The following is a 26044-nucleotide window of genomic DNA, read 5'->3' as shown; positions in this document are numbered from 1 at the left end:
CTGAGAGACAAAGAGAATATTGCTTTTCCCTGCTACCTAGCTAACTAGCCCTGTCTTGGAGATCTTACACCTCTCAAGGGATGAGACACTGTTTTCCCATACCCATACGATTATTTCATAATTCTTATGTTTTAAAAAAACAGGAACAATGGAAAAAATCATGCTGTGTATTCTCTCCCATCTTCTCTAAGTCTTCCTCCAGCTCTATGGTAATTTCTTTATAGTCAGGAAAATTTACAGTGGCAGCAGTCACACGTCTGATGCACTTGGTCTCCTCTTTCCTTATTAGTCAATATTAAGTTAACCCTGGGTCACTTTTGCTCAGCCCTACAGTTTTACACTTGTTCAGATCAATCCACTTCTTAAAGAGCAAACCACTTCCAATTATCCCCCTGTGCCCCAGACATTTTAATCATTTGAACAGGAATATTTTTTTTAAAATTAAAAATTAGCAGGTGCTTCTTCAATGAAAAAAACCCCTCATATTAAAGAAAATTCCTAAAGTTTGATAAACATGGCCAAATAACTGGATGGTGCTTACTTAAATGTTTATTCAAAAGATGAAAAAATTCTTTAATAATATTTTCCTTTACTATCCTTTACTATCATCCACAGAAAAAATTTGGTAAACCTTTCCTGTTTTTCAAACTGTACCTGCTTTCCCACAGACTAAAGACTATCTTTATAATTTTATAAACTAACTACTTATTTGTGCTTTCTGATTTTTATTTTTAAAGATTTATTTATTTTAGAGAGGGAGAGCAAGCACATGAGTTGGGGGGCAGAGGGAGAGAGAGAGAATCTCAAGCAGACTTCCCACTGAGTGCTGAACCCAACACAGGGCTCAATCCCATGACCCTGAGATCATGACCTGAGCAGAAATGAAGAGTGGGAATTTAACCACCTGAGCCACCCAGGCAACCCTGTGCTTTCTGATTTTTAAGTCCCAGCTGACCATGAAATTTGGGAGGAAGACATCATCAGCTATATTTTTTTTTTTTTAGATTTTTTTTTCTCTTAGAGAGAGAGCATGGGCAGGGGCAGAGGGAAAAGCAGACTCCCTGCTGAGCAGGGAGCCCAACAAGGGGCTTGATCCCAGGACTCCAGGGATCATGACAAGAGCCCAAGGTAGACGCTCAACTGACTGAGCCAAGCAGGCATCCCCAGCTACACCTATTTTGATTGACAGGCCTCCTAGCTTTAGAGCTTATATACAAAGTTCTGCTTACTTATTAATGCCCTGTTTACCACAAAAATATATACAAGTAAATAATGAAACATAGAAAGAAAACCAGGCCCCCAAAAATGGTAAATGCAAAGTATGTGAATTATAAGGGTTTGACTTTAGCTCTGACCTTCAGGACAGTCAATATCACATTCATTACTACACTGCAAAATACAGAGAAGATGGAACACTGCCTGGCATCAAATCTTTAAAATAACTGTTCTTATTTTAAAAGTAATACACTTTTTTTTAAAAAGATTTTATTTATTTATTTGGCAGAGAGATACACAGCGAGAGAGGGAACACAAGCAGGGGGAGTGGGAGAGGGAGAAGCAGGCTTCCCGCAGAGCAGGGAGCCCGATGTGGGGCTTGATCCCAGGACCCCGGGATCATGACCTGAGCCAAAGGCAGACGCCAAATGACTGGGCCACCCAGGTGCTCCAAAAGTAATACACTTTTGTTGTAAAACATTTGAAAAGAAGAAATGCACACAGAATAAAACAAATACCATCTGTGATGTCATCATCCAGCACTAACTACAGTATTGCTGACATTTAATTGTAGAGTCTTTCAATAATTTTCAAGCATGAATATAATCTTAAATTATGTTTATACTGCCAGAATTCTTTTTTTACTAATAGTATATTATAAGCATTTTTTCATCATTGTCTTCTGTTAAACAAATGAACACAGAATTCTTCAAGATATCTCAAAAGAACTTCGCAATTATTGACATATATTCAATAGTATGATGTGTAGTTAAGGAAACCAAGATCTGCCACGTGCCCATTATTGTATAACACTTTGTTTTCACACTTAGCCAGAGTTGATGATTAAAATTAAAGATAGAATTTTATTAACTGATATGTCCTCTAGTGCATTTGAAATGTAGCTGACTTCATAAAAGTTCAGCTGACATAATTTTCAGCAACATGCATTGCATGGCTTAGCATTTGTAAGGAAGAGGGAGGAATGCTGAAACACCTGGGTGTTAACTAAAGGGATGGGTGCCTAACACTTATCTAAGTGTCCCATGTGCCCTTTGATTAAGGCTCAGAAAGGATTCTCTCTGCTTTCTTGATAGCTTAGAGCTTAAATAACCTTTTCTAGCATCTTAGCCATTGGTCGGCCAACATCAGGGAACGGGTGAAGATCACATTCTGCATCAGTCTTGTTTCATTTATTTGGCTCACAGAAACTACTTAGAAACTCACAAACTGTAGAAGGGAAACAGGGGATAACAGAGGAGCCTCTTGAGATCATGGTCCTCAAACTCCAGTATGCAGAACAATCTCTGGGATAGCTGTTAGTAAAGATTCCTGGGCCCCTCTTCCAAGATTCTGGTTTAATCTATCAAGAGGAAGGCCCAGGAATACAAATATCCTCATTGTACCATTCTGATATTATGGAGGGAGCTCCAGAAAGTTGTTTTCCCAACTCCTGAAATTCTCCTTGGTCTTTGTTCTTCAAACTCGGTATAAGCCACCTCTAGTGTTTAGGAGTATGCCAGTGGATGGGTGGAGTCATAAAATCAACATGGCACATCTTCCTATGGTGTCAAGTTTTATGCATAGATTTGAGAGTAGAAGAAAAGTAATATTTAAAAGTAACATGGATCACAGGCACCTGGGTGGCTCAGTCGGTTAAGCATCCAACTCTTGGTTTCTGCTGAGGTCATAATTTCAGGCTCATGAGATCCAGTCCCATGTTGGGCTCCATGCTCAGTGGGGAGTCTGCTTGGAATTCTCTCTCCCTTTCCCTCTGCCCCTCTTCCCATTATTGCGCACATGCGTGTGTGTTCCCTCTCTCAAATAAAATCTTTTAAAAAAGTGTAACATGGATCAGAATACAAAATCCACGTGAGTTTTTTTTAATTAAGCTTACACCCCATGTGGGGTATGAACTCATGACCCTGAGATCAAGACTTGCATGCTCTACTGACCAAGCCAACCAGGCACCCCCATATGAATTTTCAGAATAAATCAGAGACGTCAAAAGAATTTCTCAACTGGGTCTATACCCCATACCTCAGGCGTCTACATTTACCTTCCTTTACTGTCAGAGCAACTCTGGTAGAATATCTTAATTAGGATATAATTAATTAATTAATATCCTGAAAAATGCTGATAGAAACAGCTAGTGGTGTGGAAAATATAAATACAAAGTGCCTCTTTAAAAGATAATGTGAGTGATTGAATAATAATTCTTTAAGCATTCTCTTTCCTTATTTAGAAAAGCATTTCTGTGTTGCAGATGGACTGTCTTGTGTTGAGCCTGAGCCATCTCAGGTGCCAGATCACAGTTCTAGAGACCGTCAGCAAGGTAAGCCCCCTCTTCTCAAGGCCCTAAAAGCTAGGACGTCCTCACACTCTGGTCCATTTGCCACTGAGATAAGGAAGACAACTGACGATTCCATATCTAAAGTCCTAGACTGGTTTAATCGAAGTTCTCATTCAGAAGACAATAAGTCATCTCTCCAACATCCCCAAGGAATAGAACTGAAAGAAGAAACAGAATCACCGATTGCTACTGCCTTGGTGAGAGATGACACCATTCTAAAAGAAAATGGCTCAAAGGCTCTGTTACCCACCAAAGTTAAATTGATGCGTACGGAATCTGATTCAACGTTCCAGGGAAAGGTAAATACACTGCCTTCTAGGACTTGCCAAAATAATAATGTGAATATCAAACCCAAATCCATTAATTTGTCCCAACAAGGCAAGGAAGGTCCAGCCATATTTCAACCATGTGAAATCTATGGCCCAAATCAAGGGAGTAAAACTATGGACTCTAGCCAAGTTTCAAAAAACAGAGGAGAAGGAAATCGAGTACTTACCCCAATCAGTAACAATTCCTACAGTGCTCTCAAAGGACCTGATGCAGAAGACCAAGTTCCATGCAACATTAAGGATGTTGGCAGCTTAGATGAAGAAGAGCCTAAGCTTCATGTTTATGAAAAAAATAGAGGAAACTCAGAAGTGAATTTTGACTCTTTAATACTTGTCAAAAAAACAAGTTTGAAAGAGAACATGAAGGCAGAGAGAAAGAGCAAAGGAGGAGATCCACACATCCTGAAAGCTTCTTTAGAGCCAGAGAATATTGAGTCACTACATGGGGCTACCAAAAACAAATCTTGGGAGAAGCCTGAGGTCCAGTTACAAGAAGCTGGTGAGGTTCCCAAGAACCAAGTGCAAAGAGAGAAATACAAAAGAGTAAGTGAAAGAATATCTTTCTGGGAAGGTGAGAAAGCTGCTGCTAAGTTAACTCATAAAGAACCCACATTGTCATGCAGTCAAGGGCAACCTTCGACTAAAGCATATCAGCCTGTGAAGTCCATGGACAGTTTATCTACAGGCCAGTGTGAATATAATCAAGTCACTAGCAAACAAGTGGTCCTAGATGAGAATGGCCACACAGCCCATCTCTCCAGTTTTTATTCCTCAAATAAACCTAAAGAGACCAGGCCCCAGATATCCGGTCCATCCAAAAATTATCCTTCAGTTGACCAATCAGGTGAAGTGTCTCCCTTTCAGAATAAGATAAATGAGCCTATAAAAAGATTGCCAGTGGCAGAGAGTTGGCATTATGAAAGGGATATTACTTTACTGGCTGGGCAACATCCTTCAAATATTGGGAGTGGAACGCATACTCCTTTGGAGAAAGACAAATCTCTAATCAGTGAATCAAATCCCAACTTTAAAGTTAAGTCCCTAAAAGAAAGAATGGATGAATCCAATACAGAACAGGTCTATAATCACTCTCAATTTGAGAATTTGAGAAAGTTTTGGGACTTAGGAGCCAATCCAAACAGTCAAGAAAATGTTGAGAAGAATACTAACACGATAAGCCAAAAATATTTGATGCCTTTTAATAGCCAGAAACACAAAGAATTCAGTGACATTAAATCATCAGGAAAGAATACCCATGAAATAGGGATGCTTCCAGGTAAAAAAAAAATTCTGGTAAGAGAAAAAATAGAGAAATTAAATTCAAAGTGCACACGCCAGGTGTTATCAGATGGAACCACATTTCCATTGGGACCATCCAGAAAGTCTACTCGTCATTTGCCAGGAAATGAGTCATCAAAGGAAAATGTGGAAAAGAATACGAAATGGTTTGTTACACCAGTGTTCGAGGAAGAAAAGGATTACTCAGACCAAGAGATTCAAGAATCCATAGTTAAAACAAGTGTTTTGTCTAAAGACTACAAAGACACTTTTAATGACAGCTTACAGAAGCTACTTTCAGAAGCTTCATCACTAGCCATGCCTCCTTCGGGTGGAAAAGTTCATGGAAAACAAATGTCTGAACCAGATATTTCTGGAAATAAGAGATGGCCTCAAGATACAGATTTTGCTGAGACTGAAGAAGATGACAAAGGACATAAGGAGACCATTAATGAGCATGTAGACAAAACAGTAGCTCCTCCAAAGGTTAAGCCGAACACTTTGACTGCTAGTTTAGACAAACTCCTAAAGGAAGCACCTGTAACTTCACCCTGTCCCTTGCCAATTGTGTTGGAACCTGTTACCACTAGGATCAACTCTGAACCTGAAGAGGGTAGAGTTTATGAAAAAGGGATAGAATGGAGTCGCAGCACATCAGCCTATCAGAAAGAGATAATAGCTCCTTTTCCAAAGGGGAACGAAACTTTGGTAAATACAGCTCTCCCCCAGAAAACTGAAAGTGGTGAGTGCCAACTAAGCATGGAGGACTTACGTCAGGTGGCCGCAGAAGGTTCTCACCCATCGGGTCAACCTTCCCATCTTTACAGAAAAGATTCTTTTGGGGATGTGGCCAACTCTCCCCAAGAGATGCCTTCTTCCAGGGATGGTCATCTTGCTCCCCAGGATAAGGCATTACCTTTGCGAAGGGAAATTTCAGAGACTGTAGAAAAAGTCATTCTTCCTCCTAAAACTGCCTCGAATGATATAAATGCTGTATTACAAAAGCTACTGAGAGAAGCTTGTTATCCAGTTGGGAGGGAAGTAGTTCCTGGAGAAGTACAAGCAGAATTTCCTGAAGGAGTACAGGCAGCAGGTAGCCCCCAAAATTCTACACCATGGGCTACAATGGACATTACAGTGCCAGACAGAAATGATTTCTATTCCTTCAAAGTAGTCCCTGATAAAACTCATAACGTTGGATCTTATTTAGCTGCCCGAGTACCTCCATCAGAACAAACCTGTCGCTCATGTGGTTCCACTGTTAGTCAGCGTGGCAAAGAGTTACCTCAGGAAATGGCAGAAATTGTGAGGGAAACAGTTACTCAACCTAAATCAGAGTTCCTAGAATTCAGTGCTGGCTTAGAAAAACTACTGAAGGAAGTAATTGAAACCCCCTCCTCAAAATATGAAAATGATCCAGGGACTCTTTCTCCATCAAAGTTAACAGGTAGGGCTGAGGTGTCCAGGCAAGCTGCTTCTGACTTCCAATCTGAGGAAATCAAAGAAACAGTAAAAAAGTCTGAGGCTCCATTAATCACTGAGAGTACTTTTGATATTAGTTTTGAGAAACTTTTTAGAGAAGCATCTGAAGCTCCTTCTTACCAGCTCCAGGTGTCAGTGAAGGAAGAAAAGCCTGAGAAGGAGCCTTCCCAGTCAGAGCAGGCCAGTTTCTTGAGGACAGTACCCCATTTTGACTGGACAGCCTCACAGGCCTCTGAAATGAAGCTTATGAGTAATGTTTTCAAATCGCAAGTCAACCAGTGTGATGAAGTGTTGGGAGGTGACAAAGCTGTGACTGATTTATCAGTAGATCTTTGTGGTTCTGAAAGTGGGCTTGAGATCCCTGGAGCCCTGCAGTTCTATGTGGAACATAAAATAGGGATCACTGAAACTATAAACCCTGCAGAAGACAGGGATAGTGAGAGTGAGGTTGCAGGGGTTCAAGAAGGGGCTTCTCAGGAGCCTGGCTTGGAAGAGGCTCCTAAAGCAATTAGTATGTCCAGAAATGGGCAACCCATTCCTCTCCTGACAAACACAGAAAACGCTAGAGAAACAAGTAACGTCGAACTGATGCTGGCATCACCATGGAAGAGAATAGAGAAAAAAGAAGAAAAGGATTTCTCTGACTCTGACTTTTCAGGTGGCGACGAGAGTTCCAATGCAGAAAGCTGGAGAAAAACCTCCAGTGAGCATTCTGAATTTTTTAACCCGTTGGTTTAATGAGTTGATTTAGGGAATGCTGATGTAAAGGATGATAGGGCTTTTAAAATTGGGATTAATATGACACATGGAAATGGTGGTAAATTCTTATCATCAGTTCTACCCACGAGGCAGTGTTTCAGAATCTGACTTTATTCCCATTAACAATAGAATTTTTAGGTTTTAAAAGTATTTTTTAAAGAACTTTTTGGGTTTAGAAAGTACTTCTGAAACATTCAAGCTAGTTTTCCTCCTGGAAGTAATTTCTTTCTTAAATTGGCAATCCACACAGAAGTCTCTAGTAAGATTTGTGGCCAGAAAATGCCACACACAAATAGGCACAAATTTCCCTTTTAGGATGAATATCGTACCACAGTAGTGGCTAAATACCAGGAACAGAGGGCAAGGCTGGAACTTTCTTTCCCTCAGATACCTTGTGCTGTGGTGTTTTGTTGGCACTCTTTTCCTCTTGTTTTCAATTATCTGCAGAATCTCCCCCTTCTCTAGAGTATGACTTTGGTCAGATGACTTCACCTGATTCCACCTGAGGGCCTTGCCTGGCCTGTTGCATTTCTTTGGCTCCTGCCTTGGCTAAGTGAATGAAGATCTTAATTGATTACCACATTCATCTAAGTGGGCTTGGGGGCACTGGTTTTGGCCAGGCTGGAAACTACAGGCCTTGTCTCAGTTTGCTATGGTGATCAACATGGGCATTTTAGCAGAGAAACCCAGAAGCAAATAGGAATGCACAATTACCCGATTATAGCGATGAAATGATAAAGGATGCTCTCTGGTTGGAACATTTTAAATTGCACGACAGCTGGCGTCGGTCACCCTCCTAGCAGTTTAGAAAATTTGTCATTTTCTAGCTCCCCTCAGTATTGATGAGAATGAATAAGCTTTCCTGGGTGGATGACTCGTGAGGTTTGGTCTCCTTTGCAAGTAACGGTAGGGCCTCTTCTTGAAAACGGAGCAAACGAACCACCTTTAAATCCTATTAATCAAGTTGAAGCCCCTGCTACAAAGGTTGCTGGTAAGAAAAGGAAAGTGGAATACCAGTCTCTGAAACCAGACACATGCAGGAGTATATGTCAGCATGTTCAACTTGCTGAAGGAGACTTTTACTAAACTACCCCGTGAGTGAGGAGGGTAGACTGACCCATAGGAGAGCTTGTAAATTTGTAGTCACTCTGGAGACTGTTGCCCCTAAGGTACATAGCTTTGTTTATGGTGTATCAGCATAACTGATTGAACAGCAAAAAACCTATCTAAAAATGAAATCATCAGTGTTAAATAACCACCCAAACAGAGCCCAGAGAAGATATTTAAAAGTTAGAAGACAACACGAGGTATAAAATGGTACAGTTGTAGTTTTATATACCCTAACCTAAATTTTTATTTTTAAACAAGCGGGTGTGGGTGGGCTGGAGAGGGGAGGAACCTACCTACAATGGCACCACAATTTTGGTGAGCAACCTAACATGTTTGACTTGTGGCTGAGCTCCTAATCAACCAATACCTCAGTATAGTCCTTAAAAATTGAAAAAAAAAAAAAAGTCTCCATGGTCAAATACTTTCGGAAATGCTGGGAATTTATGCACATTTTTAGCATATTAAAGTCTCCAAGAAGATCTGTAGTAAGAAACCTTTAAATTTGAACAGAGTATCCCAAATGTAATTCATCTTAGAATCCATTTGCTCTAGAAGGCCTATTAACATTGGGGAGAACTGGGATGCATTTCAGGAAAGTATTGTGTAGAGAAGTGGTTCCCAAATTCATTGACTCATTAATGGAATCATTCATTGATTTAGCAAACTTTTTTTTTTTTTAAGTAGGCTCCATGCCCAATGTGGGGCTTGAACTCATGACCCTGAGATCAAGAGTCATGTTCTGTACCAGCTGAGCCAGCCAGGTGCCCCTAGCAAACATTTTTGAAGTGCCTATTGCCAGTCACTGTTCTAGGCACTAATAAAACAACAGTGATGAATGACCATATTCAGACCAGAGCTAATCCGTCCATGATGGAGTTTTCGCTGTCAAAATAAAAAAGTTAAGAACTGTCTAGAGATATTTTTTTGTACCGTTAGATGTATTTAATTTAAAGGACTGTTCTTATTTTGAGGTTATGCCCTTTTTCTTTTTTCTTTTTTTTTCTTTTGGTCCTAACACGACCTTTTTTTTCTAACATGCCTTTTTAAAAAAATAAGTAAAGTTATTAGTACATGATAGAGCCCCCCCACACACACACACTTTAAAATGACTTAATAAAATAAAAAGTTGACTACCTCATGTCATTTCCCAACATTTTGTTGGAAATTTTACTAGCTCATGAATCCCCAAAAGCCTACAGTCCGTTGATCTGGAGAATTCGCCCATCTGTGTACCTGATTATACACAGATGTTAAACATCTGAATCTTGCCTTCTATGGTTTTCAGCTAATTGTTTTTATGCTCCTAAAACCACTTTGTGGTTGTCTTCAAAAGCTAGAAGTGAAGTGGAAAGATTCAAAGTCTGGCACAGAACAAATCATGTGCCTAAAATAGAGGTGTAGACGACTAAAAGATCACTTTTCTATTTATGTGGTTATCTTGTTCCTTTATGATTTATGCTTGCAAATGTTTCTTGACCAGGAAAATGGTTTTTAAAGGACATACGAAGTGTGGAGAATTTTTACTTTTTTCTGAGAAGTGCTTCATGGAGTAAATAGCAGGCTTCTGACATAATGCCACCTCTCAACCTACGATACCAATGTCCATTGGTTAAGAGTTAGGATTTTTGGATCTTTTTTGTATTGTGCAGTGTTCATCAATTGTGTCTCGTAACAGGTTCAGAAGAACCCAGTCCTGTCTTGAAAACTTTGGAAAGGAGTGCTGCTAGGAAAATGCCTTCCAAAAGTCTAGAAGACATTTCATCAGATTCACCAAGTGAGAATAAAGGTTGCCGCACTGCTCATGCCCTCCCCCCCCCCCCCCCCCGTCTAAGCTTAAAAATGCTCATGTGCTTTTCTGCGGCCTCACTGCATGCTGTTGTGCACTGAAGCCCCTAAAGCGGGGGTTAACAGATGACAATAACCTTTCCAAAGTGACCAGAAGAAGCTCATCTTAAATTGACTGGAACTTTTAAAATTGTGCATGAGTTTTGGTTACTAAAACACTAGGTTTCCTTGAATTGAAGAATCCCAGTTCGAGTGCTTATTCAAGTCCAGTGATTTTTAAAAGATTGGGGTAACTGGAGGTTCTAGTAAGAATAGCTAACATTTATTGAGCACTGGGTGCCAAGATGTGGCTAAGCATTTCACATGCAGCATTTCATCTAATTGGCGTACAGAACCCTGCAAGAGAGGATGGTTATTCCCATTTTACAGATGCGGCAAATGAAGCTCAGAGAGGTAAAGTACCTCGTTTAGTGTCATGCAGTAGAGCTGTGTATCCGAATCAACAGACTACTCTCAAGAGCATTTATGAAGTGACCGTGTTATATATGACAATGTTGGATGTCTGATGAATTTTGCATGATATGGAGATGAGTTGGTTCCTAGCTTCAAGGACTGTCCTTTCTCTTTTATCCCTTCTTTTCACACATTTCTTTTGGATACTGGAACTATTAGCCCAAAAACTACCTGGCCTGTAACACTTTAGGCACACTGTTCCCCCCAGCTGCTGCTTTAATTGGTGAAGGACTTCTTGAGTACTAACATAAAGCATAATATATATATATATGAGAAAGTGAGAGCTCACAAGTCTATATATAGTCTATATAGACTTGTGAGCCAGACAAGTGGACTTAGAAATCCTGACTTCTAGGGGGTTTGCTCTTAATTGTTTTTAAGCTAAGAGGCACCCTTGGGAGTACAGAGGGTCATGAGAAAAGTTATTGAATGAAAGTTAACCACTGCCAAACTCATATGCTTGAAAGTTGAACATTGTCATGTTTAGAATATGCTTTAGGCATCTTCAATTGAGACTATAAAGTCAGAATTTAAAAAGGAAAAGGGAAAAGCCACTCCATTAAATAATTCCTAAAAATCGGAGATTCTCAGGGCTCTGAGAACAGTATTCCCATTTTGGAATGCAGTTCAATCCCTACCAGAGATCTTGGAATCTCAGGGTTGGAAGTGACCTTGAAGGTCACTCATTTTAAATACCCTCCCCAATGCAGGAATTCCCTATAAAGCCTCCTCAACAGGTGGCCAACCCCCCCCCCCCCCATCCCCCTGAATGCTCCCACAGAAAGCGAGTCCCATCCTTTGTTGGACCGCACTAATTGTTCTTCCTGATGTTGGTAATGGGTCCTGAAGAAAAAAAAAAAAAACAACTCAGCAACAATTGTCCAGTTTGGCAAACCTCTTGCCTGTGAAGCATAGGGCTATTTCCATGGTGCAGCTTTAAAATACTCAGGAATGTGCAGGGTTAAAAAAAAAAAATCACCATCAGCTGACGGTATTCCTGCACGCTCCCTTCCAAATACCGATACCCACTCTCACACTAGCCTGCCAAGATTCCACTTAGCAGCTGGTCCCCAGTTACATCTCTTCAGTTGACTTCCCAAGCAAGGCTCCCAGAGACATACACAAATGATGATGCATGCACAGAAATATTTGTTAATGACCATGGGTTTGAGAAGGTGTTAGTCATGGCTAGCATCTTACCCTTTCCAGAAGAATAGAGAGGCTGTTGCCGCCCTGTGTTTTCTCCTGCTGCTGGCCGATTGCTTGCTCTTAGCTAACCCTCTAACCCTGGGGAGTCCATGTGCAGCAGTGTGCTGATGTAAGCTGCATCAGGGCTGAAATGGGAGCTCCCGCTATGGCACTGCTTCAAGTAGCTAATCTAAAGAGAAAATATTATGGGGAAGACATCTTGGTTGCACCCCTCACTGCATCTTGACTAATTGCTTCCAACTCCGGGGGCTTCCAGGGACAGTCTCATTGTTCTCTCTCGCCAAGGGACAGCCGTGATAACCATTTGTTAATTTCTCCTGAACAGATCAAGCAAAAGTAGATAATCTGCCAGAAGAATTAGTACGTAGTGCTGAAGATGGTAAATATCTTTATGTATTTGCATGTCTGTCTGTGTGTTAGGTTCTGGGCGGTTTGGGAAGTCACTGGGATGCAGCTGTTGGATAAATAGAAGAACGTCATTTACCACTATGTGATGAATGGTGCCTAAGTTATTATAAAACGGTTCTGACTCGGTGCATTTAATACTAACTGTTTGTATCCTCAAGGCTTCTGCTGGTGATACCGTTGTGAGGATTGCATCAGAGACCCTTGGGAAGTGAGGGTTTCTATAAATAGGAAATTGTATTTCTATGGGTATGAGCTGATTTTTGCTATTCTGACTTGCAGAACTCCTTGTGAGGGCAGGAAGCGTCGGGTGGGTTCCTGGGTTAAGTTATTCCTGTATTTGTCTCATGTCTCAGCATTTGGAGCTCTCTGGGCATAGCTGGTAAAGCTTTAACTTCAAAGGGACGAGTCCCAGAACCAGAGTCAGGATCCTGCCTTGGCTCATTTAAATAGCTAAATATAGACCGAGGTAAAATTAACTGGTTCTGAATATTAAGGAACCAGAAGATCTTGAAGTTTGTCAGTGGATTGAGTATTACATGGTTCACATAAAATTATACAGGGTAATAGTGACTTGGTGGGGGAAGGGATGGAAATGAGTCCAATTTTTATAGTTCAGCATTTATGCAAATGTGTAATTTATATTTGTACACTGGGATTGTGTTTTCTAATTTGCCTTTATTATAATAATAAAAATGTATATTAACTGAGCTTTCCCCATAAAATATAGCATCAGAACTCCTCAAAGGTCATTCCCTACTTTTGTGTCATAGTTTTGTCTTTCTCATTCTATGCTTGCAACAATTTCGTGGAATTAGGCGGGGCAGGGATTTTCATTCTCATTTACAGATAAGAAAAGCTCAGAGAACTGAGGTGACTTATCCAAGGTCCTGTAGCTAGTTGGTCAGTGGGGGGAGGTGGCAACTAGAAGCTCAGCTTCATTACTCCTAGTTCAGTGCTCCTTCCATCCGCCAAGCCATGTGTGGCTCAGTGACTTAGCGGAAAGATGCCAAATATCTCCTATCCTGGATGTTGGATTTTTAGTTGAATAGGAGACCCCTAAAGTGGCTAATGAAGAGTCATTCTGGGGAATGGATAAAAGCAAACTGAAAACCTGTCAGATATATTCTGCAGTCTCTGTTGTGAAACTGACATGTGAGCTTTACTTTCATGTCTCTTTAATCCTTCTTGTAAAACGGTATTTATTCTCAATATTGCTCTTCTGAGTAGATCAAAAAGCAGATCAGGAACCAAATACAAATGAATGCATACCAGGAAGTGAGTAGCAGGATCTTTCTCACAAATGACTAAATGTTGCCACTTTACATGGTGTTAAATATACTGAAATAACTAACACTATTAATCACACAGTATTTGTTATTGGTACTAAAACTCTTGCAGCTTACAAAACTATTTCATTCTGACAGGGGTTTTATTAAAAACATTTTACTGCTGCCAGTGTTGAAAGATTAATTTGTGGTTCCACTGGGGGAGAGTTACGTATTTTAAAATTTTTTATGTAGACAGATTTATGTACTATATATAAATATATATGTATGTTATTGCTGAGTATTATTATACTTCTATAAGTCTCTCTGCTCTTTGAGTCTTTTCTTAGAATGAGGTTGGCACCTTCTGTTATCACTTGGCTTTATGTTGCAGTCTGGTCTTGAGTATTGGATCTCTTGTGGCCTTTACACAAGACTGTAGACATGAAATAATTTATAATTTATTTGGACCTAAGAAAGAATTGTACTTTTACATTTAGTATGCATTATGGTTGTATATGCCTCTCTACATACCTATGGAAGCAAATTTTATTATGTCCAGGGTTTAAGCTCTGAGGTTCAAACCTGGACTCAGTATATATTCAATATATAAAGCAAGTGAACATCTGAATCTTAAGAAATAAGTGTATACTTGTGGTGGCTAATGTCCATCTGCTAATTAATGTCCACCACCAATCAAAGATAATGATTGTTTACTCTTTTCTGTTCAATCTTAAAATTGCTCTACTTAACTCTGACTACTGTTTCGAGGACAAATAGCACATTAAAAAGGTGTCTGTGGGGCCTAGCAAAGCATGAGATATGCATGTGTGTCATCTTAGCTTCCCAGTTTCAGCCAGTTGTGTAATGCTAGGCACTGGATGTATGAAGATAATGATACACATGTCTGCCCTTAGGAGAGCACAAGATTTTTATTAACAGTTTCCCAATAGTCTGGATTTGCTAATAAGTCTTAATGAGAAGAGCAGCTAAATGAAGGAGCCATGTGATAGAGAAACAAAATGCTGACACTAGAGGGCCGTGACATCTAGTCTGAAATCTGAAACTTGGCTCATGAGGTCCACCTGCCAGAGATGAAGGTGCTGAGCTTTGGCACATGACCTGACCAATTCTTAAGAAGTACCTAAGCAAAAAGACAATCCAGGTGTTGGCCCCTGATGCATGTTCTCTGTCCAGCTGCTGCAGAGGAGCCAAGACTTCTGTCTCTCAGGGGTGTTGGGTAAAGAGGTTTCTCCAGCTGCTTTTGAACTTGCAGATACTTAAGTTTGGTCATCTTGTTTTAGCTTGTTACGTTTTTCATTTAGCCCGAGGAGTGAAAACAAAGCATAAACATGGACATATATGCCAATGTATCTGTGTCTTTATTCATGACCTAGCTTAGTTAGGTCAAGCCAAATAGGCTCATCATGTGCTGAATTCTGGATGAATTAATTTCTCTCTTTTTTTATGGTATTTTCCAAGATGACTCTTAATGTATGGGCTGAGATTATTTCTTTTCTCTAGCAAAGAATGTATTCTTATCACAAAACAAAATTGAAATACATGATCAAAACATAAATTACCAAATCCTAATAAATGTAAAACTGACTACATTTGAGTAGCAGATATAAATTTTGAAAATAATAGGGAGCAGTATTATGATAAAAAGTTTTTGCATACTCATTGGGCTCTACTGTGTCCTCATGGGATCTAACCTTATACTACTGCAGTGTAAGTCACCCAAATATACCCACATACACATTATTGTTTAACGGGTAATGATTAAAGCAGGTATCATCTCGTGAGTCACTGTAAATGTATTTTGATACATTTGTGAGCCAAAGGCTAGATGAGAACTACCATGTGAATAAGCAAATATTTGTTATTATAGTTCAATTTTCAGTTTCCCTTCATTAATTTTGTTTTAACTGAAGATGAATTTAGCAAATGCTTAAGGCTGAATTTGAGCCTTTTGAGTTATATATAGAAACATAATTTTATTTTTATCTGTTTTCCTGGTATCTCTTTCACTGGTAGAAAACCAAGTTTGTATATTTGTATCATACTGAAAAGGTAATTTAAAGATTATCAGATAATATTTACTTTTTAGCACATACTTATATAGAGCATACTACGTGCGAGGGTACTGTTCTAAGGGCCTTGAAACATATTAACTCATTCAGTAAGCAATCTCGGATTCACCGTAAGAAAAGCTTAGACACCAATTCTTAGATAAAGAAGGAAATAGGTTTCTAACTAGAGTTACACAAATGAGGAATAGAATTCATCATTTCACTGTGACTTCCACACATATCCTTACTGTATCGAAATGTGTCTAAATAAGGTGTCTGATACCTCTCTATCAGAAAAATATCTAAATAGTTTGTTTTAAAAAAATAATTAGTTTGAACTCATAGTCTTTCATAATTCTGAGTGAGAAACAGCATCAGAGAAGAAATCCCCACAATCACTGAACAAACAAGCCTTCCCTTAGACACTCAGTAGCCAGGACACCGTTATGATTGAGTTGTGTACGGAGATCCTTGCTGTCCAATGAAATAGTTTTTCAGCCTGCAGCATGTTTTAAAAATACATCCCAGGGAGATGAACCAATAAATCACACATCTTGTGGTTCAAATCTCTGGTGTGAAAAATAAGTGAAAGCCAATTCACAATGGCTGTATGTTTTAATATAATTCAAATCCAGCTTCAGATTAATAAAAACTAACAGTCTTTGTTATATTCTATTGGTTCAACTCCTTGCAAGTTCTCTCTGTATAATTTATGAAAATTGCTTGTTGCTTATCTTATCCTGTGCATGTTAACCTTTTTGCAAAAATATCTCGTTCATAGATGAAAGAAAAGTGTGTTTTCAACTTATGTTGTATGTTTGTCTGATAATTTGAGGATAATTTTGAATGGAAACGCTGCTGTTTAGTTTCCACAGTGCCTTCACAACCTGATAATCCGTTTTCCCACCCTGACAAACTCAAAAGGATGAGCAAGTCTGTTCCAGCATTTCTCCAAGATGAGGCAAGTTTGTCTTCTGTAACTTCAGAAAAATGGAACCAAATAGGTGGATTTGCTATGCCGAGGTTGGTGTGTTTGTATTCAGCGGTGGCAGAGACCAAAGAGGTCAGCAGGACTGACCCCTGCCTTTCCTATCAATAGAAGCAGGGTTGTTGATCCTGGAACAAGGCAAGGCATATCTCATTTGACTCAAACAGTAACTCATTTTGGTGGTGAAGTCAAGTTGCATTGATTTTTGGACTGTGACTTTTGTTTCAAAGTGGGTACAAAATAAGAAATCCAGGCAGAAATATGTTGGCATGAACTAACCACTCTGTAGTTTCCAGTAGAGTTGATTTGTGAGAGCTTCGTCTAGGTAGCATGAACAGTTTGAAAGCATTTGTTAAAGTAGTAAAGTGACAATGACACAGCAAACTTTAAGAATATCTACTGGGTGTAGGCAGTTGACATACATTATCTCATTTAACTGTCCAACATATCTGGAAGGCAGGCATCATCGTTATTACCAGATATTACAGATAAGGAAACACTGGGAGAGGTGAGTAACCTCACTCATCTAGAAAGGGGTCCAACCAGCACTGGAGCCTGGATCTGAGTATTGTGGTTATAGCCATTAAACCTGCTGTCTCAGGTCGGAACAGGATTATGATCTTTCTATTCACTCAGTACTTCGTAAATACCAGACACTTAATATTCATTCTGATATCTAACTCTCACCAACTAAATGTGGTAGGTACTGTTTTCTCCATTTTATAAGAGAGGAAAAGTGCTTGAGAGAGGTCAAATCACTTTCCCCAAATCCAACAGCTGCTAAAACCTAGATCTAGGACTTTAACTCAGGTCCTTTGACTTAATTAAGATACCATGTTATGGGTGGAGGGATGGGTTAAGTAGGGTGATGGGGGATTAAGGATTGCACTTGTGATGAGCACAGGGTGATGTATGGAATTGTTGAATCACTATATTGTACACCTGAAACTAATATAACACTGGCTGTTAACTAACCAGAATTAAAATAAAAATTTAAAGAGCCAAAAAAAGAAGAAGATTCCATGTTCTCGCCAGGGTAGTTAGGAGCTTGGAGTCATTCCTAGTGCTGGTTATGCTACTAATCTGGTGTGTGGGTAAGTTCCTTAATTTCCCTGAGTTTAGTTTCCTGGTTCTACTTCATTAGGTTGTGAGGAGTCAGGGAGATAATGTGGGGGAAACGTATGGCAGAGTGCCTGACACATAGTGAATACCCAGTAAATGATAGCTGTTACTATTTACAGTTTGGGTCTGATTTTTGATGGTGAAATAAAAAGCATTATCCTCAGGCATTCTCTTAGTAGATGAAATGTGAGGAAAGTTCTAGACAGCATATAAATTACATACCTCCTCTCTGACCTCCCGGGCACCCCTCTGTCTATTCTTGGGCCTTAGATGAACTGTATCTGCAAATATACACCCTTGCATATGCTTAACAGCCCACATTACAGTTCCTTTGAAAAGAATCAATCGTTCTTTGAAACTAAATCATTAGTTGGAAGCCAACAGTAGGCAACCTCATGGAGTTCCTGCTTTTACACCTTTGTTAATAGGCTTTGGTCTTGGTTGGTCATATGAATAAGCTATATAATAACTTAAGAGGCAAGTGACACCAGTTCCTGGTTTTTCATTTTTCTCCTCCATCAGTTTTAATGTGCTGCTTCATAGCTCCACACGAAGAGAGTCCAAATCATTTGAGTTTGTGCATCAGAGATGCCAAACAAAGCTGTAGAATTTTACCTCTCAAAGCACGTGGGTCAGACTGAATATTAAAGGAAGCGGACATGAAACCAGGCCTTGCACCTCCGTCCACTCTCCCTTCAAGGCTTAGCATCAGTCATGTTCATTGAGTACCTGCTACGTGAAAATTGACGTTACAGGTCCACAAGACAGGATCCCATCCTTCAGTAAATCACTAGTGATCTGATACGCGGGGTAGAGCACAGTGCATGCTGTAATAGAGGGAAATGGGCTGTAAGCACGTGGGGAGAGAGGGTGACAACAGACACACGGTGGTGTGGGTTTTTTTAATCCTTGAGGGAGGATTTTTTTTTTCTATCCATATAAGTCATGAATTTTGTTTTTCTTTAACTCCTTCCTTAATCTGCAATAGAATTGGCATCTGTTATATGATACATAATTGCATGGCCCTGGAATACATTGGCATGTACTAACTACTCCATAAAGGTGTTTCCCTAACTCCACTGAACTGCTCCATAAACTCTCTAACCCCCAAAGGAGCTCATTCTGAATCATGAATTTTTAAAGCTACCATCTAATAAGCTTTAGCTCTAGATATAATAAAATGTATTATTGCCACTTTTTTTTTTGACCCAGGTAAATATTTCCTGGGACATATTTAAAATAAGTATCTTTGGTCCTTTTTTTTCCCAAAAGTGTGTTAAAATCTAATTTGGGTAGAAAGATAAACACAATAGCAGTATGGAAATACATAAGAGGTGGTTTAAAATTTTAAAAATATGTGTGTATCTAACTTTTAGTTTAAATGATGAAACTAGCATTTATTTTTTCTAGTTTAATAGTGTCTCCAGCAAAAGATTTGATTTTTAGGGAAGTTAAGGCTATGTTAATAATGAGAGGAATTAAGCATGACATTTTATGTTTTGACAGTAAATCTTAGACCGTTTGTTGTCTGGGTAAGGTTAATTTCTCATATATGTCAATAAAGTCCCCCACATTACATAAATTCATAATGTTAAGAGAGTGACAAGAAAGCTCACAGCAGTGCTGCCTTCTGTAGCACCTTGGGCCCACCTTGGAGGTGAAAAACCAAATCACTGTTCTTTTGGTAGCTAAGCACTGCTGTCCTCCTTAGGTGAGGTCCACGATAGACTACCCACTTCATCCTGATTCCCGTTCCCTGGTGATTAGCACGAGTGTCCTTTAACCTTCGGAAATGTTCATAGATCCTTGGGATACGAAGGTATCACGTTTTTCTAAATAGAGATGCTGATCTTCACTCATTCTGAATTTAAATTTTGTGTATATTATGTGATGTTTTGTAGAGTGATGACAGAGAAACAGATACAACCTCAGAGAGCAGTTACCAGCTCAGCAGACACAAGAAGAGCCCAAGCTCTTTAACCAATCTTAGCAGCTCCTCTGGCATGACGTCCCTGTCTTCTGTATGTAAACAAAGGCTCCGTGTTAATAGCTCTCTGCTTTTGTGAACCTGGCTCTACCATGCTCCTGCTTGCTAGAAAGTGGCTGCCTATTCTATTTCCCAGATTCCAAGGGCACGAGCTTTTTCTCTAACCCACAATTAGCTTCTGGCTAGCTAAATCTTTGTTTTTCTTTTTTGAAGCATAAAAAGAGTTCATATCCTTTATAAATGAATATTTTTTTTGAATGTAAGTACTTCAGAAATAAACCTAAATTACCAACAAGATGAACTGCTATGTTTTTCCATGCAATAAATGGGGTAACTTTTGTAAAGTCTGCCTATATCAGATATGTTTTATATTTCTGTTTGCAGGTATAGAATTGTACCTCTTTTAGCAAACCTGATGAATAAAAGTACTGATTCACTTAAAAGAATAGGAGAAGTGATTCTTTGCCTTACAGAAGTATTCAGAACAGGATTTTAAAAGGAAAGCTCCTTAAGTCTAGTTGTTCAGGTTTGATGGAGAAAATTTGACTTTACCTAGAACTCCTTTCATAAAGTGAGGTCATATTGTGAGCATGGATTATGTGTGTAGAAATATATATATGGAAATATACCCATAAACACTTATCCAGATAGTTGTATGATATACACTCTATCTCACCAGGTATGCTAACCAAATGATAAAGCTGCACTTAAATTCTTACTAGCCTCCCATTTTTTAAACTTTTAAAAAAATCTGTTTAAATTGAATTTCTGCTGATGATCCTCAAACGTATGGCCTTGGGAAGGCTTTCAACTGCCTTCATCAATCATCCATTCTCTACCCTTCCTGACCTTTAAAGGCGTATGGCCCACTAAGCATTTTCCTAGATTCAGTGGATGGGCAACATAGTAAGATTCCTTTTTAGTGCCTTGGAAATTTGATAGAGCAATGTGTCACTGTGATTTGTGTGCCTGGGGTTTCTCACATCCTCTTTCTTTAACATCTTAAATACTAAGCATGCCTAAAAATGGAACTCTGAATGCCCCCTACCATAAAATCCCCCTGCTTTAAAATGAGCCAGCATCTAAATAACTTTGCATTTCACTTGTCATTTGTATCTTTTAGAGGCAATTTTTTAAAAACACTAGTCGTATCATATATCATGTCAGGTTGTCTGTGTTGGTCTGTCTTTATGCCCTATTAACTGCTTTAAATGCAAACTAGAGAAATAATGGCAAGCCAAGGTTATATTCGGGATCCTTGTGTTGGGTCCATGCATGAGACAGAAACAAACACTGCGTGTTTCCAATGCCTTCAGGTGAGCGGCAGTGTGATGAGCGTTTACAGTGGAGACTTTGGCAATCTGGAAGTGAAAGGAAATATTCAGTTTGCAATCGACTATGTGGACTCACTGAAGGAGTTACATGTCTTTGTGGCCCAGTGTAAAGACTTAGCAGCAGCGGATGTTAAAAAACAGCGCTCAGACCCGTAAGTACAATTTGGAGTCCCTGTTTTCTCTTAGTTCTTCGTAATCTTGTAGAAGTTGGGAAAGAAAGTAACTGAAGGGAGGCTATGTGTGTGACTGTGTCAAAAAGAAAAGTTTGAGAAGAAAAATTGGGGGAAAATGGTGTTTTATTTACTCTATAAACATGCCAAACTTATTAAACTATAAAAATGTCAGAGAAGCAGAAAATGTTTCAAGTGGAAGCGACCTTTGAGGCCATCTTGTCCCATTCGTTCTTTTAACAGATAAGGAAACCAGGGCCAGAGAAGAAAAGTGACCTATTTACATAAACTCAGAAAGTCAACAGCAAAATGGGCAATGAGGGCTTGAACCCCACTCTCTTCCCATGACATTCTCAAACTTCTCTAAAATTAGAGACATGTCAGGCCATACTTCAGAATGTTCAGTGGTGCAGAAACAGTTAAGATTCTAGAATGAAGTAGTTTCTAAATTTAAATTATATTTTACAGAAGAACTTTAGGGGGAATTACCAGCTCATCTTTTAGATCACAGACTTAATTGAATTTGTTTATTTGCAAAAGTTGAATGGTATTCTTTGCTTTCCTTCCCTATGCAGAAGTCAGATTCTTAATTATTTTGCTAGCATAGGCCCAATCCTTTATGCTTTTATTATCAAAACAGCTAGGGTCAGTATCCCTTTTTCCCCCATTGAATATGGCTTGCTTAGATGTGTGCTAAGATCAATTTTTGTTTCCAAAAGGCAGTAACAAAACTTTTTAAGAAAGTTCTGCAAGCACCAAAGCCTTTTCTCAATAGGAAACAAGCCAGTAAAATTAAGCATTACATTAGAGGTCTGTCCCCTGCCACCCCCCACGTCAGGTAAGGAAGAAAGGGATTCAGGAAATATCCTTTAAAATTTTTCAAAACAGTATAAAATGACCAATTTTGTTGCACTGTGTTTAAAAGTTTAAGTATAAAAGGTGTTGTTGAGAACATTCATTACTTAACTGCTTTTCTCAGTGTCATGAAATAATTATTTCTGTCAATTACCAATGCATTTTTCAAAGCAGAGATGGAAACATCACTTTTATTTTCCATGACCTTCTTGTCTACTTTTCTTTTTAGATATGTAAAGACCTATTTGTTACCAGACAAGGGCAAAATGGGCAAGAAGAAAACACTTGTAGTGAAGAAGACTTTGAATCCTGTGTATAATGAGATACTGCGGGTATCTATGAACTGTCTGTCTAGGAAAATCCTAAATGATGAGTTGTGTGTCGATAGCCATATCTTCTTGGGTAGTATCTCTACAAATGAAGTCAGTCATGGATAGAGAAGAAGGGAAGGGATAAACATGTTCTGAGAAACTGCTTTGCATGAGACCATACACCATGAACGTTGTATGCCTTCTCTCACTCACTCCCTACATACTCCACCAGGAGGAATATTATCTGCCCCTCACACATGAGGCTTAGAGAAACAAAGGGGTTTGCTCAAAGATACACAGTTGAAAACATGGAGCATTGTAACCAAAGGAGTTACCAGAAGTATAATTCTGATCATGTTATTTCTCTACTTAAAATCTTTTAGGATTCCCATTACCCTTAGAGCCAAGTCCACCTTACCATGCCACCAGTCCCTTCACAACCTGAACTCCAGCCTCATCCTTCCACTTTCAGAGTCTTTGTTCAGGTCACCCTGAGTGTTTTCTGTTCTTTGGAGAAACGAAACACATTTTCTCACACTGCTGGACCTGGTGTTCCATCAGGCTGGAGAACTCTTTCCCACATTCTATCATGAACTACCTCCTCCAGCCTTAAATGCCTCTTCCCATGAGAGGCTGTCCTTAACTCCTCAGTTCCCACCTGGGTCTGCTGCCTCAGGCACCTTGTTTTATATTAGGCTTTTAACTACTGGCTTCATTGTCTGCTTTCCCATTAAATTATAAGTTTCAGGCAGGCAGGGACCAACTCCATGTCATTTATCAACTGTGTGCCTTTGGGCAAATGGCTTACCTGTCTGTTCTTCAGATCTGCAAGAGAGGTAATAGTACCTGCCTCTTTACTTCAGTAGTTGTGAACATTAAGAGTTAATATGTGCAAAGTGATTAGTATACATTAAACACATAAATGTTGACTCTTAGTACAGTGTCTGGATAGATACTCAAAAAATGGTTATTGGAAGGAGAGATGGATGGACAGATGAATAGAAAGTGTGCCTGGCTTAAATACCTGTATTCTTTTTTCCCACAGACTGCATAAGGCTGCCTTAGTCATGATAATATAAAACTAAAAATATAAGAAATGTTCTTCATTTCCCCTTTCTGAAAAGTCTGTCCCACTATTTGATTATCCTCTGAGGAAAGAAGCAGAATTAAATTAATTTCAGTCCTTCATGGGTCAGTTTTTTATGGATTTTCTGTAGCCACTTTTTAATTACAGTTTGACTATGATATACCTCAGTACCCTAGCTATTTCTGGGTCAGCTACTTCAACCCTATACTCAGCAAAAGCCAGCTAATTTAAATGGTAAACTCAGAGAAAGGCAAGCCTGCTACAACCAAAATGGATATTCAAGTAGTATGTCATAAAGCCAAATAGAGATTATTTTTAGATTAGAAGTACTATTATCCCTTCCATGATTATATATAATCTAGGATTGACTGCATTTTAGATGAAAAACCATTAGGATGCCAAATATTTTCCACTTAACCATATGAAGCAAGAAAAAACAAATATATCTTTTTTTGGAAAATACTTTGTCATTGCAGGATATCTATAGTGGGAGATGTGTGTAAATGGGGGCAAGTGATATATGGGGAATTCTCTGTACTTTCTGCTCAATTCTGCTATAAGTCTAAAACTGATCTAAAAAATAGAGTCTATTAGAAAAAATACCTTGTCCTTAAGTAGAAAACAGACCACAGGATTAAACTTCATTAGTATTTTTAGACTGAATTGGATTTCTGTTATATCTAGTTTGAACTAAAAACATCCAGCAAAAAAATGAATAATTGGCTTTTGTTTTTAGAGAGCTATTACTGGCTATGATATTTCAACTGTGGTTTACTTTTCCAGAAGCAGAAGGAAAATCAGCTTTTGTGAAAGATGGATTTAGCTCTTTGAAACAAGACACTTAGAATAAGATGACTTTGCAATATTTTTGAGACTTGAAACCTAACAGATGAGAAAACCTGATCTGCACAGATGACTTTTCTCTTCATCTCTATGTCATAACTTTGATATAAAATAATGTTATTCACCACTTTAATTTCCTTCTTTGATCTGCAGTACAAAATCGAAAAGCAAATCTTAAAAACACAAAAGCTGAACCTCTCTGTTTGGCATCGGGATACATTTAAACGCAATAGTTTTCTAGGAGAAGTGGAACTTGACTTGGAAACTTGGGACTGGGACAACAAACAGAATAAACAATTGAAGTGGTACCCTCTAAAGCGAAAGGTTCGTGCAGACTTGGTTGGTTGGTTGGTTGGTTGGTTGGTTGGTTGGTTTGGGGCCTGGTGTATAGGAGAAAGCTACTATAATTGTATTTTAATTCATAATGATTATCCATAGTTTGGGATCATTATGTCTTTTCACTTTGTGCCATATGTCTCTCTCTCTTTTTATTTTATTTTTAGAGAGAGAGAGACTGTACAAGTGTGGAAGGGAGGGATAGATAGAGAAGGAGAGAGAGAATTTTAAGCAGGTTCCATGCTCAGTGTGGAACCCTACACAGGGCTTGATCTCATGGCCCTGAGATCATGACCTGAGTCAAAATCAAAAGTGGGATGCTTAACTGACTGAGCCACCCAGGCACCTCTGTCCCATATATCTATTATGCTCTTTTCTGTATTTTCTATTCTTTTTCTTTTTTCCTCTCTAGATTTCAGGCTGGCTGTTTTTGCTAAACTATCTTTCAGTTTAATAATTTTCTTATCTGCTATGTCTAAAACACCCATCTTACAAGTTCTCAACATTGTATTTTTCAGATTTATATTTTCATTTGATTTTTTTATAGACCACTTCTCTGCTAAAATTCTCTATCTTAACATTATCTTTATGAACATATTAATCAAAGTTATTTAAAGTATATATCTGAAAACCCAATATCTTAAACATTTGTAAGTCTCCTTTATCTAATTTTTATCTTAGTTTGGTCATTTGGTCCTTTGTCCTGGTATGCCCGTTTAGTTTTTATTGCACGCCTCACATTGTATATGAAAAACCCTAGGGATACTTTGAGAGGATTTTCTTTTGTTTCCGACACACAGAGTAGGGACAGACTACCTTAATCTAATCTGAGAATGAACTGACTAGAAGCTGGGGTTCAGTTTTCATGTGGTCTGATGTAGTTTTGCTTGCCCATATTCCTAGGCTATGACCCTTCAGAGGTTCCAAGTGAAAACCTAGGGAAGTAGTTCTCAAATTTTAGCATGCATCCAGTTCACCTGAAAGACTTATTAAAACACAGATTTCCAGGCTCTATTCCCAAGGTTTCTGAGTCAGTAAGATCTGGGCCTGAGAATATGCATTTCTAACAAGTTCCTAGGTGTGGGGACCATACTTTGAGAACCACTGATCCTAGGGTATTTTTTTTATTATTATTATGTTATGTTAATCACCATACATTACATCATTAGTTTTTGATGTAGTGTTCCATGATTCATTGTTTGCATATAACACTCAGTGCTCCATGCAGTACGTGCC

General features: G+C 38.9%; 1 protein-coding gene across 7 annotated transcripts in view; it reads left to right on the top strand.

Annotated features, from left to right (window-relative positions):
• SYTL2 (synaptotagmin like 2) overlaps positions 1-26044 on the top strand; it is a 118135-nt gene that overhangs the window by 80204 nt on the left and 11887 nt on the right. For 2 of the 7 annotated variants that reach the window (XR_004298021.1, XM_032393509.1), the window contains exons 8-15: positions 3479-3547; positions 10199-10309; positions 12356-12409; positions 16642-16736; positions 19787-19906; positions 21189-21358; positions 22461-22563; positions 24626-24796. Coding sequence is in view for 6 of the 7 variants with exons in the window: in XM_032393509.1 (XP_032249400.1) it covers positions 3479-3547; positions 10199-10309; positions 12356-12409; positions 16642-16736; positions 19787-19906; positions 21189-21358; positions 22461-22563; positions 24626-24796 (893 nt within the window). In the remaining variant the exon portion in view is untranslated. Of the gene's footprint in view, positions 1-3478; positions 7358-10198; positions 10310-11628; positions 12140-12355; positions 12410-13665; positions 13714-16641; positions 16737-19786; positions 19907-21188; positions 21359-22460; positions 22564-24625; positions 24797-26044 lie in introns of those variants that run through there. The other 5 variants (XM_032393511.1, XM_032393510.1, XM_032393515.1 and 2 more) reach the window with 4 other exon arrangements.

Source organism: Phoca vitulina, unplaced genomic scaffold, assembly GCF_004348235.1.
Source record: "Phoca vitulina isolate PV1807 unplaced genomic scaffold, GSC_HSeal_1.0 scaffold74, whole genome shotgun sequence".
NCBI classification, from domain to species: domain Eukaryota; kingdom Metazoa; phylum Chordata; class Mammalia; order Carnivora; family Phocidae; genus Phoca; species Phoca vitulina.
Note: the sequence above shows the minus strand (reverse complement) of the source record. Positions and strands in the feature narration are given on the sequence as shown.